General features: G+C 35.9%; 1 protein-coding gene across 2 annotated transcripts; it reads left to right on the top strand.

Moving 5' to 3' along the window:
* Nucleotides 1–5,958: 5,958 nt before the first annotated feature.
* LOC109082997 (uncharacterized protein KIAA0895-like) lies at nucleotides 5,959–10,468 on the top strand. 2 transcript variants are annotated; one of them, XM_042760877.1, is made up of 8 exons: nucleotides 5,959–6,172; nucleotides 7,096–7,858; nucleotides 8,034–8,084; nucleotides 8,918–9,061; nucleotides 9,147–9,279; nucleotides 9,487–9,792; nucleotides 10,092–10,189; nucleotides 10,306–10,468. In XM_042760877.1, exons 2-8 carry the CDS (start codon nucleotides 7,133–7,135, stop codon nucleotides 10,465–10,467), a joined length of 1,620 nt encoding a protein of 539 aa, XP_042616811.1. In that variant the 5' UTR covers nucleotides 5,959–6,172; nucleotides 7,096–7,132; the 3' UTR covers nucleotide 10,468. The 2 variants fall into 2 exon arrangements, with proteins under 2 accessions (XP_042616811.1, XP_042616812.1); XM_042760878.1 differs by lacking the exon at nucleotides 8,034–8,084 and having other exon boundaries at nucleotides 5,960–6,172.
* The last annotated feature ends 2,517 nt before the right edge of the window (nucleotides 10,469–12,985 follow it).

Below are 12,985 nucleotides of genomic sequence, written 5' to 3'. Positions count from 1 at the left end.
CCTGGGCCCTGACAGTCAACCTGAAGAAAACCAAAATCATGATCTTTCAGAAAAGATCCAGATCCCAGGGAACACAACACATATTTACAATGTGTATTTAGGCAATAACCAGATAACACACACATCACACTACAACTACCTGGGTTTGAAAATCACATCAACAGGAAACTTTAATCATGCTGTGAATGAACAGAGAGATAAAGCAAGCAGGGCCTTCTACGCCATAAAATGGCATGTCCTATAGAAATCCCTATTAGAATTTGGTTGAAAATATTAGGAGGTGTGGGGTCCACTGACAAATCCAAATCAAGATTTCACTAAATGGAAAACATACAATTGAGACCCTGCATGCAGAACTCTGTAAAAAAATATATTACAGGTATGCGCGAGAGAGACCGAAAATACAAGCGAAAGAGAGCAACAGTGCGCAAGAGAGACTGAGTGCGTCTGAGAGAGCTAAAGTGCTCGAGAGAGACCGAAAATGAGCGCAAAGTCATAGCCTTGCACAGAAGCTGTGCGAGAAGGGGAAAGGGGAGAGGGGCTCGGCGCGGGGGGCAGTTAACCTCTGGGTCTCTCCCAAATGGAACGGAGTCACACCTCGACTTTCTTCCAAATAATGCACATTTCATTCATAATATTATAAATACAGGCCTATAGTTCCTGCACATTTTGTTTTTCTGAACTGTGTGAAATTGCTAATAAAATAGGTAATACAAAACGATTATGTGGTCACCAAGCTGAATTGGTTTAGTCTTGACTTCTGGTCATGAGTGACAGTGTTGGGGGGATGGGAAATCTGTTGATTGTCCAGTGCCAAATAAACACAGAGATGGACAGGAAAATGTCAAAGCCATCAGGTGCCCAATTCAGAAGAAAAAAAAAAAAAAGAAAAGAAGAGGAGAAACGAGCAAAAAATAAAAGGTATGCAACTGTGTTCTCTCTGTATAATTAATATGGTATCCATGTCATGAATGAAGGGCTAATGTTAATTGGTGGGTATAACTCTTAAGTTTGTTAGACTTTTTGCTATGATGCTTGCAATGCTTATACAACAATAATTTGATTTTAACTCAACAAACACGAGATCTAATTTCACCATAATATTTTGCTTTGCAACAAAACTATCAACTATCAGTTGGGTTAACGTTAGGCCCTGTAATAGCCAACGGAATTTTCGAATCTGTGTAATTATAATTTAAATCGGACTACTTTTCAAATTGTATTTCATAAACTAACATCTCCGACGTTATGTCAAAACGTTATGGGGTTTCAAATAAAAAAATTTAAAAAATGACTTTCTGTTACAGAACAGGGCATTGATTTCATACATGTCCGCTGCAGAGGACTCCAGGACTTAAATCATGTTTATCAGGCATTTTGGGAGACACAACAAGTGAATATGGAAATAAATTATACACCAATATTCCTATGAAATATTAGATATTATTATTTAAATGTTGCCAATTATTACTCCAGTTATTACACTTATTTTTTTCATTAAATGTTGCTCCAAGAACACATTAATATGCTAATTAGATACAGTGTATATACAGGTGCTGGTCATATAATTAGAATATCATCAAAAAGTTGATTTATTTCACTAATTCCATTCAAAAAGTGAAACTTGTATATTATATTTATTCATTACACACAGACTGATATATTTCAAATGTTTATTTTTTTTTAATTTTGATGTTTATAACTGACAACTAAGGAAAATCCCAAATTCAGTATCTCAGAAAATTAGAATATTGCGAAAAGGTTCAATATTGAAGACACCTGGTGCCACACTCTAATCAGTTAATTAACTCAAAACACCTGCAAAGGCCTTTAAATGGTCTCTCAGTCTAGTTCTGTAGGCTACACAATCATTGGGAAGACTGCTGAATTGACAGTTGTCCAAAAGACGACCATTGACACCTTGCACAAGGAGGGCAAGACACAAAAGGTCATTGCAAAAGAGGCTGGCTGTTCACAGAGCTCTGTGTCAAAGCACATTAATAGAGAGGCGAAGGGAAGGAAAAGATGTGATAGAAAAAAGTGTACAAGCAATAGGGATAACCGCACCCTGGAGAGTACTGTGAAACAAAACCCATTCAAAAATGTGGGGGAGATTCACAAAGAGTGGACTGCAGCTGGAGTCAGTGCTTCAAGAACCACTACACAAAGGCGTATGCAAGACATGTGTTTCAGCTGTCGGATTCCTTGTGTCAAGCCACTCTTGAACAACAGACAGCGTTAGAAGTGTCTTGCTTCAAAAAGGTCTGGACTGCTGCTGAGTAGTCCAAAGTTATGTGCTCTGATGAAAGTAAATTTTGCATTTCCTTTGGATATCAGGGTCCCAGAGTCTGGAGGAAGAGAGGAGAGGCACACAATCCACATTTCTTAAGGTCCAGTGTAAAGTTTCCACAGTCAGTGATGGTTTGGGGTGCCATGTCATCTGATGGTGTTGGTCCACTGTGTTTTCTGAGGTCCAAGGTCAACACAGCCGTATACCAGGAAGTTTTAGAGCACTTCATGCTTCCTGCTGCTGACCAACTTTATGGAGATGCAGATTTCATTTTCCAACAGGACTTGGCACCTGCACACAGTGCCAAAGCTTCCAGTACCTGGTTTAAGGACCATGGTATCCCTGTTCTTAATTGGCCAGCAAACTCGCCTGACCTTAACCCCCATAGAAAATCTATGGGGTATTGGGAAGAGGAAGATGCGATATGCCAGACCCAACAATGCAGAAGAGCTGAAGGCCACTATCAGAGCAACCTGGGCTCTCATAACACCTGAGCAGTGCCGCAGACTGATCGACTCCATGCCACGTCGCATTGCTGCAGTAATTCAGGCAAAAGGAGCCCCAACTAAGTATTGATTGCTGTACATGCTCATACTTTTCATTTTTATACTTTTTAGTTGGCCAAGATTTCTAAAAATCCTTTCTTTGTATTGGTTTTAAGTTATATTCTAATTTTCTGAGATACTGAATTTGGGATTTTCCTTAGTTGTCAGTTATAATCATCAAAATTAAAAGAAATAAACATTTTAAATATATCAGTCTGTGTGTAATGAATGAATATAATATACAAGTTTCACTTTTTGAATGGAATTAGTGAAATAAATCAATTTTTTGATGATATTCTAATTATATGACCAGCACCTGTATACATTGCACTGAATGAGAATATTAATTTATGGCCATTTTACCCATATATTGCATAAGGAAAATGGTGTATCAATTCATTCCATTATATCTTTCATAACATAGTTGAGAATCATCTTTATACAAATTTTGGTTAAAAAAAAAGAAACCCAAAAAGTTGTTGGTGATTGAAAAAATCTCATTGTTTTTTCCTTTACATATAATTTCATGTAATTTAATTTTTTTAACAACTGATTCCTAGTGTCCACTACAGAGGACATAGCATAACATATTAATAAAATATTATTTTTCAAAAATGTTTTTTTACCATTTGTTACCAAATTCAAAAACTTTTTTTTTTTTTCTGGAAGTGTGTTTTTCAAATGTTCTAATGAAGGATTTGTGCAACTGATAAATATAATTTTCTCTTTCACTTATGTTGTTATAATAAAATATAACTGCTATATAATTTTGTGTGTTTTTTTATGGGGGGTGCGCTCGAAGGGGGTCTCGCCCAGGGTGTAATTCTTGAAAAATGTGTATAAATCAATATTTGTATATTTTGACTAGATTTTACCTGTTTATAATGTTATTCTCTTAAAATTATTGTTCATATGTCATTTTTATTGTTGGGTGTTTATGAAATCTGCAACTTTATGGCTCAAGTAAAGAACTTGGTTTGTGCATGCTCAGTCCAAGCCAGATTACATAATTTATTTATTGACAGATTGCATGCTTATTTCAGGTGATTATTAGAAACAATTTGTAATGTATTGTTCTTTCTGCTTTAATAGAAAACAACAACATCTCAGTATTGTAGATACGACACTTTTGTGCACTTATAATGATAAATCATTGTTGACAATAAACAGGTTATCCCCAGAATGCAATAGTCTTTTCACTGCAGATATTTATTATTATTTTATTAATAATCATTTATTATTTATTGTCGTTTTCAAGTAAATATCTCAACAAGTTTAAGTGTCACACAGATAAAATGGAAGACATTAAATTTTTCCCCTTAAACACTCATTGACCCCAAACCACAATGGCAAATTGGTGCAGCTTTATTGTCAAAGTATGACACCTAGTGCTTTTAAATAAAACAACAACACTTAACTCTAAATGTCACAAAAAATATACAAATTTAAGTAATAAAATAAAATAAAATAAAATAAAAATCTCTTTCTAAATACAATAATAAATTGCCGTTTTTTTTTTTTTTTTTCTTTTGTTTCCCACTTCAGCAGCTGTCCTACTTGCACAATTCTGAGTCTGCATCTCGGAATTTTGAATTTATGTCTTGCAATTCTGACTTATTTTCTGTGAATTCTGAGTTTACATATAGCAATTCAGTTTTTTGTCTGCTATGGAATAAAAAATAAAAGAAGGAATTTGTGACTTTTTTTCCTCGCGATTGAGTATTTATAACTCACAGTTCTGCATTTGTACAGTATATCGTAATTCTCAGAACTGCAAGAAAAAAGTCAGAATTGTGTGATCTAAATATATTAGAAATGAGCGGCCGAAGATTGTTTTTAAAAATGTCTCTAAAATTTCAGTCCGATTTTATCTAGCATGGATTGTGTGAATCAGTCAAAAATAATGCACTATACACTAAATGCATTTATACACTATGAATTTTATAAGGTTATTCTGTTATTCATCATCGGAGTCTGATAGCCCCTCCCCTTCCACTATGTAATTAAAGCTCTGATAGTTGAGTGCATGAAGCATCCAACTTTACACGCTTTGTTTTCTTAGTTAATTAAGTGCATCATCCGGGTATTTAAACTCCACTTTTTTCTTTTTGGAATTTTCAATGTAAACACACTACTTGCACTTTTTCTACTGCAAAATGCCATAATATAGTGCATAAGTATGCAAATTGGGATGCACCTAATGTACAATGATTTAGCAAATGTATATGATATGACATCTTTGAGAAATACAATTTTTAACTATTATTAATAAAACTTATACCAGTTGAAATGTCGATTACAAACAAATGATGTGTTTTTATTACATTCAGAATGGAGTGCAGAATGGAGTGTCCCCCAGATCTTCTGGTGTCCAGCACACTCACAGATTACTTTCCAAGGAGGATTTCATGACACTGAAGTCCCATGACATTACCACAGCATCATTTAGGCAAACCACTCCCTCCAGACAACCAGACCAAAGCTAAATAAAGCTAAAGGATCCAGACACACAAGATAATCATTCAAGGAATGTTTAGCAGAATGAAGGAGTTTTAGGTGAAATATGCTTAAGATAAGATAATTCTAATTATAACGTCAGCATGTCATTTATGACATGTAACAACCTACCAGCAATAAATGTGAAACAAATGAATGTGACTATTTAATAAACTCTTAATAAATCTCACATTTTTACTGATGCCATATGTTGTTTTACTCATGTTCAAGATTATAATAGAAATACAAAAAATTAATATATGAAACTATTTGTTTGTTTTGGATGTTTCCCTTTGTTCATCTCAATCTCAGTGGCTTTTTTATTATTAGTTATTCTTTGTTTAAATAAATTTATTATTTTTAAATAACTGAAATAGCAGCTGTTGAGTAAATAAGTGAACACTATGATGTATGAAATAACAGATAGTTTTCGCAAATCATAAATTTCGTTAGTGTTTTTAGCTGTATCTTTCTCCTTGGGCAAAAATTGTGGGAATGTTCAACAACTTTAAGTTAGTGTGTCTACAGAGAAACTGACTGTAAAAAAATAAAACTAGGCTATCTGAGAAACATTTACAGGAATTAAACTCCCTTACGTGCTTACGCACACTGACAGCAAAGCGTCGCGACGTGAACAGGTCATTCAGATGCGCCAGCGCGTCATTTGCTGCAACGCAATCCCAGCCATCCCGAACTCCCAGTATTCCCGGCGTCATGTACCGTTATTCCTCCATATCAGCCGTTTGACCTACTGAACGGAAGTTGAAGAACTGCTGCTGATATTATGGACGGAATTCCAACATGAACTGAAGTTAATTTATTTGATAAGAAGCGCTGCGTGGTATGTGTTGCATCTTTTATACATTGCTTTATTTGTTAAAAATGGCTCATTCGTGGCGAATCGGCAGTGCATCTGTTATGCACTAACATCATTTTATTTAAGCAAAAGCCTCACTTTATTGTTTTTAAAATTAGCCAGAAATAGGAATCATATTGGAATTTCCATACTGATGTGGATTTTATTGTTATTTTTTCCAATGTGCTTAAAATGAGACCTTTTAAAGCACATATTGCCCAGTAAATCTACTATATTTGCTAACGTATTGCTAAAACAATATTTCATAATTTTTTTTAATGCATAATTTGCTTTTCTTTTCCAATAGCAAGACCGTATCCCAATAGTAGGTATGATAAAGATGGTACAGTATCCAATCTGACTTTTTTTATATATATAGTATAATAGTAAATAAATACATGCTACTTGAAGGAATGAAAGACTCCTCAAAGAATCCTACTTTACTTTGAGGATTCCCTCAGAATGTTTTAAACTGAGTGCTGTTTTTTGTACAAATTTTTATTGAACATTTTGCATTTACTATACTATTTTTTTACTATATATTTTAAAACCCCCTGCTATATGACAGATGCATTTCTAAAAATACAAATACTCACATGGAGTCTCTAAATTAATATGAGGTTATAAATCTGCATGCATAATAATTATAAGAATCAACCAAATTCTATGTAATTTAAATTCATTTTCATTCATTCATTTGGAGTATAACAAGATCTGTCACTTCTAAATTATTTGTTTGCATAAAGAGTTTTGAATCCTTATATCTAAAATCCTTTTAAGCATATATATATATATATATATATATATATATATATATATATATATATATATATATATATATATATATATATATATATATATATTATGGACTGTTGAATCAGGAAATGGAGGAATGTTTTTCTCTTCAGGTGTGCAGCATTGGTGGACAGAGGCGTTGATCTAGCAATGGTGCTGGATCTGGGTGAAAACTGCATGGAGCGGGTTAATGGAGGAGGGCTCGCAAAGAATGTCTCAGAAATGTTAGAACCAGAGCCAAGCACAGAGAAACCCAAACCTGTCAGAGCCAGGACCAGCAGTATCACACAAAGAGACAAATCTCATGCGCAGCCTTGTACTGCTTGGGATGGCTGCTCCCAAGTTCAGCGAAGGCTCCAGAAGACGGAAGGTAGAAATAAAGATGAAACTGTGCAGCCAAGGGAACCTTCCAAACCGCCACCTTATCGAAGGCCACTTAGTCTGGAAATAAAACCACAGCAAATTAGAGCAACGCAGCCAGTGCAGAAGGTGATACAGCCACCGTGGCGTAGTGGTGGCCCTTCTCCACCCATGCGAAGCCTGACAAGCCTTAGTTTGGGGTCAGGAAACTGGCTGCGCCGGAGTGAGAGCACATGCACAGTGAACTCCACGACACCCCCACGTGCTGGCAGGGGTCAAATGAGACCTGCAACCTCCTTGCCACATATTGCCAGGGGTATGGCACCACTTCCTTCACCTTCAACACCCCGTGGGCCGTGCCTGCTTGTGGCTCTTCGTCCCATAAACCTGGAACAGGAGCGTCAGACCTTTTTTCAGTCTAACTGTCAGTATGAGCCCCAGTTTGAGTATGCATCTCCAGAGCCCATCAGTGTTTTGGAGAAGTACAGAGAGGGCTCCAGTCTCTTTCTGTCCCAGGTATGATTTATATTGAAAATACACAAATTTGGTGTGTTCCAAAGTCCAGTGAACTGCCTTACTGTTAACAGCCTCCGTAAGCGAACGTGCAGTGACATTTACGCTGTTCTGTGAATTTGTCATTTCAATAAGAAAACGTGAGTGGGAATTTTATGTGAGGGATTTTGTATTGCAGATTCGCCACCTTGACCAAGAGACAGCAGCTTGGTTTGAAAGTGACTTCTGTGTGAGCACTGCTTCATACATCTCTACACTATTGACAATAGACAATGGACCTTTATCGCCCACTATTTTTTTGCAGAAGTTTAAATAATGTGACTGCGCCTTAATGGAAATAGAAACCTCATAAGTTACCGATTTGGAACACTCTATGTAGGGAGCAACTCTGTGTGTCATATAAATAGCGCATGAGAGACTCCAATTGCAGTTGATTTCTGTAGATTTTAATGTTTACACATTGCTAAGCTAATGATTTAGTATTCGAATAAGTTTCAGTAAAATACTGAATTTTTAATGAGTGTGATATTTTCAGTTTGAAATGAAACCAAAGAAATCAGTATCTTTATAATCAGCATTTCAATATCCATTTTAGTCAGCTTGTCATTCTGTCATTGCCTTCCCTGCAAAAGAAACATACAGTGCTGCCTTAGGTTTTGAATAAAACAGGGTACCTTAGAAGTATGCATAAATATGCTGTCTGTTTGCTTTACGTTGGGAGCAGAGTTATGGTGGCTTAAAATGTTGCTTACGCAGACAGCTTGCGAAGTTTGAGAATCAGTGTTATTTTAGAAACATTGAGACACTTATAGTTTTATTAATAGATTGAATGCATTTTTATTTTTACATTTTCCACTTTCATTTTAAATTTTTAGTAATTTTGATGTGTGGTTTTGTAAAGTTTTTTTTTTTTTTTTATGTGTCTATATAGTTTTTATTATTTTTTATTTCAGTATTAGTTATTTAAGTACATCAAGTCTGGGGGGGGGGGTGTTTGGAACATAGCCATAATGTCAAGTCCTGAAACTATTGCCATTTGTCTCACCTCATGCCTTTTTCTAGGCAGTTGGGATTATGGAGTGTGTGTTGAGGAAGTATGAGACCTATGAAAACTTTGAAGAAGCCACAGGGGGCAGCTTGCTACCAAAGAGTCAAGTGTGGGCAGCTACTCGCAAGTACCTACAGAAGGAGGGCTGTGTCGGTGAGGTGTGTGGATACCAGAGTTTAAGTGTCGGGGCACTAGTGTTTTGCCAAATAACAAAGGAACTGTAATTTCTAATTCTGTCACCAGGTGGTTGTAAGTCTCTCTGATGAGCTTCTGTCCCAGGCAGTAATGATGGTGGAGAGATGTCGACCAACACTTACTATTAACTTGTCAGGAGCACGGCAACACTGGCTTGAGGGCATGCTTAGACACGAGATTGGTATGAACTTTAACACACTTCAAACTATAAATTAAAGGTGCTGTATGGTCACACCTGGTTACGACGTTGATCTTGCTATACAAGAAATATTGTATTGACATTCTTGTGGTTGAATCTAGTTGATAACTGACCATTCTTGATGTTAATTTTATAGTCTTTTGTCTGCAAAACCTGCCCTTCCAGCAATTTTTTGACTTTCACTCCCAGGCACACATTACTTACGGGGTGTGAATAACAGCATGCAGCCATGGGCCACTTCTGTTGGGAGAAAGCAGTTTGGACTGAAACCAGCTAATCCTACTGAAGAGGGGCTTGCTAGTCTTCACAGTGTGTTGCTACGGAAACAGCCCTTCCTGTGGCGGGCCGCTCTGCTATACTATACTGTATACCATGCCACAAACATGAGCTTCAGCCAACTGTTCAGCCATATTGCTCGCTTTGTCCAAGATCCTGCGGTACGCTGGGAATACTGCCTCCGCGCCAAACGAGGACAGACAGATACCTCGAAACCAGGTGAACTAATCACTAAGAATAGAACTGAGAAATATTTTTAATATGTGATGTCATTTTATTAACATTTTCATCTATCTGTCTATCTGGTTAACTGACAGACTGTATGTCCTGAAAACCTTAAAGATTTTAAAACTTCTTTTGAGATATTAAATATACTTCAAACTTTCTGGCCAGGATTTCTCGAGCCAACATCGTTTGTCTTGTCAAACTTTATTATCTTGTTTTATATTGCCTCTCTGTATTTGTAGTATATATGTTTTTGCATATGTGTGTGTGTGTGTGTGTGTGTGTGTGTACAGGTTGCTTCAGTAAAGATCAAGTCTACCTTGATGGAATTTTAAGGATTTTACGCCACAGGAGAAACATTGATTTTAAGATATTAACCGCTCTTGGCAAGGTAGGTTCTATTCACACTTACTGTTTTTAAAGTAATATTGTTATTTTATTTTTTTCAGTGAAACTTTTCCTTTGATAATGTATATACATAAAAATTTATATAATTCCAATTTTTAGGTTTCCTATGAAGATGTGGACAGACTTCGGCATTTGGCTGTTCTAAATGGAACTAGGATTCCTCACTTCTTGCAGGATGAAGAACGATATCTTCAACACCTCGACCACATTGTCGCAGTGAATGAACTGAGCGATGCAGAGCTTCAAGAGCTCATTCCATGAAGAGCTGCAAAAAAATATCAAAACCATTCTTTTATTCTTTTTTTTTAGGCCAAAAAATTGATTTTTCAAACATGTGATTGATATAATTTTGGATGTTTTTTCATGAAAACGTGATGCCTGATAATCATCCATAGAAAGTATTACGTACAGCATGGTTGTGTCCAATGACTGATGTAGTAGTTTGCTACATTAATTGCCATATTACTCAGTAAGTCTGTTTACAAATACAATGATTGTCTGTTTTAAAACCATATAACTCTCAGGCATGAAAGACATGTTTGGATTCTTGCAAACCTAAGGTATGTTCGGAATGGCATACTACCATACTCATACTATTTTTTTAGTATACTGTATGCACTATGCATATTTTATGAATACATGAATGATGTACAGTAGCACATTTTGCCAAAGTGTGCAGTACTGTAATGCTATGGCCTTGACATTAACTTCTGTTTCCAGTATTATGACCAAACCAAAAGATTTCTCTCTTGATTCATAAGCTGATTAGACTGAACAAAATAAGATATAAATTCAAAACAGATGTAATTATTTCAGAGTTGACAATTGGATGTCACGTGTTGGTTTAAACATGCATCCTAAGACAACAGAAAATTGCCTTGCATACTGTTTTTAATAAACTACATTGTATGCAGTTACTAGTATTCCATTCCGAACACCACCATACTCATGAGAAGCTGAAAGATGGTCATGTAGCATTTTAACCGCACTCATAATGTAATGGGCACATCCCAACATGCTAGTTCTTGATATCTCACACAAGCCAGCACTGTGTGAGCACTAAATCAAATGATTTACCCTGACAGTATTTATATGATTTTACACGTGAAGCTATGAGCACTTCATTTAGTTTCCTGTTAGGTTCTTCTACTAGTTTTTCAGTTTCTCTATTTATTTATTGTTTACCTCTTGTATTCTTGTTAAACACTGAATGTCTGTGGCATTAGCTTTATACACAGGTAGCAAATGCATTTTTTTCTTCAACTTAGTATAGCAAGTGATGCAAAAAGACACCAAGGCTGACTCCTTTTAACAAAACATTCATTGAGAACCTTATGAAAAAGAAAATTACACTAATGAAAAACTGCCCAGTTTGACACTATTATTTTCCTCATTAGGGCTTATGAAATGCTAGTATTCTATCTAGAGATAATCAGCGTTCTTCTGAGGGCACCCTTGGTGGTCTTCATTACCTGTGCTAATGTGATGTGACACATTTGTAGGAGAGGAAGGAAGGGAAAAAAAGGAGGTTATGTGGATGTGCCTTATATGGGTTCCAAACTCATGCGTCATGTCATAGCTACACGTTATATGCTTGAAATCACATATCCATTTGTATTTATTATCATTGTCAGTACTGCATGAAAATTGCACACTTCACTTTACGTTGCTGTTATCTTATTAAAACTGTACACTGAAGTCCCTAGAATCATTGTCTTAAGTGCTGAATTTAAAATAAATAAATAAACATTATAGAGTGAAGCGTAATTAAACAGTTCACCTAAAAATGAATTTTCTAAAAAATGTCTCACTCTTAGGCCATCTAAGATGTAGCTGTCTTTGTTTCTTCATCAGTAGAGATTTAGAGAAATGTAACATTACAGCACTTGCTCAGTGGTTCTTCTTACATTGAATGGGTGCCATCAAAATGAGCTTTCCAACAGCTGATAAAAACATCACAATAACCCACAAGCAATCTTCATGACTCCAGTCCATTAATTAACATTCTGTGAAGTAAAAAGGCTGCTTGCTTGGTTGTAAGAAACAAAACCATCAAAAGCTTTTTTTAACTTCAAACCATTGCCTCTGACTAAAATACAAGTCCTATATCTATAATTGTTTTTTCAGTGAAAAAGTCATCTAATCTGAATCAGGATAAATCACCAGTTACAAGCGAAAACACTTTAAACAAATTCTAATAAAACAGTTCAAATATATTGGTGGTTTTTGATGTGGATTTTATTACAAACAAGTAGCTTTTCACTTCACAAGATTTTAATTGATAGACTGGAATCATGTGATGCATTTCATTTACTTATGTTTTTATCAGCTGTTTGGACTTTCATTCTGACAGCATAGGATCCAATGACTAGCAACTGATGTCAAGTTAAAGGTGCTGTATGTAAAATTTTGACTCTACTAAAGCATAAAAATGTTCCTTCATGCTGTGTGTGTGCACTTTGGATGGGTTAAATGCAGAGCACGAATTCTGAGTATGGGTCACCATACTTGGCTGTATGTCACGTCACTTAAATACCATAATATGTTTGCAGATATTTAAAAAACATGCCAGAATAACATACTTGTTTATCTGAAAAAGTATGCTAGTCAGTTATTCTCTTTTGAAAATGTGCGTTCCGGGCCGGAATGCAGCTCTTTGTGTTGGTTTGTAAAACCCGCCCACTGCCAGTTTACCCAATTGTATTTCGGCACACCGGGTTGCCAGTTGGTGGAAAACACCACGTATTTCATTTCATTCATCGTCAAGTGCACTCGTCCC

Source organism: Cyprinus carpio, chromosome A7, assembly GCF_018340385.1.
Source record: "Cyprinus carpio isolate SPL01 chromosome A7, ASM1834038v1, whole genome shotgun sequence".
Lineage (NCBI taxonomy): Eukaryota > Metazoa > Chordata > Actinopteri > Cypriniformes > Cyprinidae > Cyprinus > Cyprinus carpio.
The sequence above is the reverse complement of the archived record's forward strand: the minus strand, read 5'-3'. Positions and strand labels throughout refer to the sequence as shown.

Excerpts from the sequence above, each read along its gene's own strand:
- LOC109082997 (XM_042760877.1), top strand. The coding sequence starts at position 7,133 with ATGGTGCTGGATCTGGGTGAAAACTGCATGGAGCGGGTTAATGGAGGA. Across the intron at positions 8,085-8,917 it reads GGTTTGAAAGTGACTTCTGT|GCAGTTGGGATTATGGAGTG; the intron begins GTGAGCACTGCT and ends GCCTTTTTCTAG. Across the intron at positions 9,793-10,091 it reads GACAGATACCTCGAAACCAG|GTTGCTTCAGTAAAGATCAA; the intron begins GTGAACTAATCA and ends GTGTGTGTACAG.